A 2,134-nucleotide genomic window follows, 5' to 3' on the forward strand; every position below is an offset into this window, starting at 1 on the left:
CATTTTGAATACCAATACTTTTGTACTTTTACTCAAGTAGGCCTACATTTTGATTATGGGACTTTTACTTGTAACAGAGTATTTCTACATTGCAGTTTTGATACTTAAGTAAAACATGTGAGTACTTTTTCCGCCACTGGTAAACAGAACGCGCCCCCCAGCCCCCGATCCGTTACCAGATGTAATCCATGCCTTAGTTTGCACTCGCCTATCGCTCTCTCCTCTCCTCCACCTTCAAAGCAACAGCAATCCATCCGTCACAACAAGCGGAGAGGTGGAAAACTGGGAGGGAGGTGTGGAGGTGGACGCCAACAACACGCACAGAATACAATGATCGCAGAAATTCGCACCAACGACAACACCACCACCAAGGCCAGCCGTCCCCGATCCGAAGCGACAACAACAGTCGACGACTCCCCGTCGCCGGTGTCCTCCTCCTCCTCGTACAACGGCCGGCTGTTGTTCCCGGGAAGAAGCGCCTCTTCCAGGCGGGACCCCCAGACGTCCACCGCGGCCAGCAGCCTCAGCATCCGCCCGGAGGAGGAGAGCAGCATCCAGCCACTGGTCTCCGCATCCTCGGCGGCTGCTGCTGCTGCAGGCAAGATTCATTCAGCACACTTTTATTATTTGCCATTTGCACAAATCAATGCAATAAGGATGATTGAGTCAGCTTTGAAAGAAATAACATGTAGGCTAAGAAAAGAGACAGGAGAGGACATGCATCCTACAGTATTAAAAGAGAAAGTCTGGAAAAAAGCTGTTATCTAAAAAGCAACAACAATAAAAAAATATATTATATTTTAAATTCAGTTCAGTTCAAATTCAAGCATTCATATATTGCTATACGTGAAAAACAGGATATTGCACAGTGAAAACACAGTGTATTCACCTCATTGTTTCCATACAGGCACCATGACATCTTCGGGGGAATTCATGCAGACCGCTCCCCTGTTTGTGCAGAAATCCAAGCGGCACCTGCTCTACAAGGTGCTGTGCTTCCTCCTCCTCGTCTTCCAGGGCGGCGTCCTGGACTTCTACCTCATCGTCTTCACCGACCTGTACTGGTGCTCGTGGATCGCCACGGACCTGGTGGTGATCTCGGGCTGGGGGATATTCTTCATGAAGAACGCCCGGAGCAAGCGGGAGAGGGCCTGCGGCTTCCACCAGAAGAGCTCCATATTCGGCTGCAACCTCGGCGAGTTCACCTACGCCTACCTGGCGTGGCTCATCTACGTGATCGCCTGCACGCCCAAAGTGGTGCTGGTGCTGGAGACGTCGATCCTGGACCTTATCGCGCTCAAGGTTCCCCTCGGTGTCACCGGTTTTAAGATTATAATGCTGCTTTCTGCGCCGCTACTGTACTGCCTGATCAATTCTATCATCGAGGACCTAAACGGAGCCACGCGTCACCATTCCCAGAGCTGCTTCATGAGCACCTGCCTGGACCTTCTGGACAGCTTCACCTTGGTGGAGATGCTCCTCCGAAATGAGATCCCCACCGCCTACCTGAAGTATACTGTCATCTCAGTGTATTTCATCGCGTTGGGCGTCCCAGTCATCTGGTTATACGAGCTGACCGCCTCGGAGATGCGATGCCGCTGGGTGTGGGCGAGGTTCTTCACCGGCGTGGTGGTCAACGCTCCGCTCCTTGTGGTCAGGTGCTTTCAGGTGTATGTTTACAAAACGACCATCTCGGTTTTCATGTTGAAGAATATGTTCTTCCTGGTGTGCAAAGTGCTGGAGCTGATCGAACAGTGTCTGACGGTGAGAGGAGCCAGAAGGTTTGCCAGCGGAAGCAACCCTGCTCAGTTCTCTCACTGCGTCTCAGAGAATGACATGTGTCCCCATGGCTATGTCAACACCCTGGCTGTCAATACTCAGTCCTGAATGACATGTGTCCCCAATGTCAACACTCTGGCTGTCACTACTCAGTCCTCCTAAATGACAGGTGTCCCCAATGTCACCACCCTGGCTGTCACTACTCAGTCTTGAATGATAGGTGTCCCCATGTCAACACCCTGGCTGTCAATACTCAGTCCTGAATGACAGGTGTCCTTATGGCTTTGTCCATAGGCAGATTATGGATCCGGTGCCAATGGGGCCAGTGCCTGCTATGGGCCCTTGACCACCACCC

At 51.6% G+C, this 2,134-nt stretch overlaps 1 protein-coding gene across 1 annotated transcript; it reads left to right on the forward strand.

The window, feature by feature from the left end:
• Window positions 1-330: 330 nt before the first annotated feature.
• Window positions 331-1,887, forward strand: tmem121b (transmembrane protein 121B; the record flags this gene model as incomplete). The annotated part of the gene is made up of 2 exons (XM_084050147.1): window positions 331-598; window positions 908-1,887. The coding sequence occupies 2 exons, from the start codon at window positions 331-333 to the stop codon at window positions 1,885-1,887; spliced, it is 1,248 nt and encodes a 415-aa protein (XP_083906273.1).
• Between the last annotated feature and the right edge of the window lie 247 nt (window positions 1,888-2,134).

The sequence above is a fragment of the Gymnoscopelus microlampas genome (genome assembly GCF_963454915.1).
Source record: "Gymnoscopelus microlampas genome assembly, chromosome: 23".
NCBI lineage: Eukaryota > Metazoa > Chordata > Actinopteri > Myctophiformes > Myctophidae > Gymnoscopelus > Gymnoscopelus microlampas.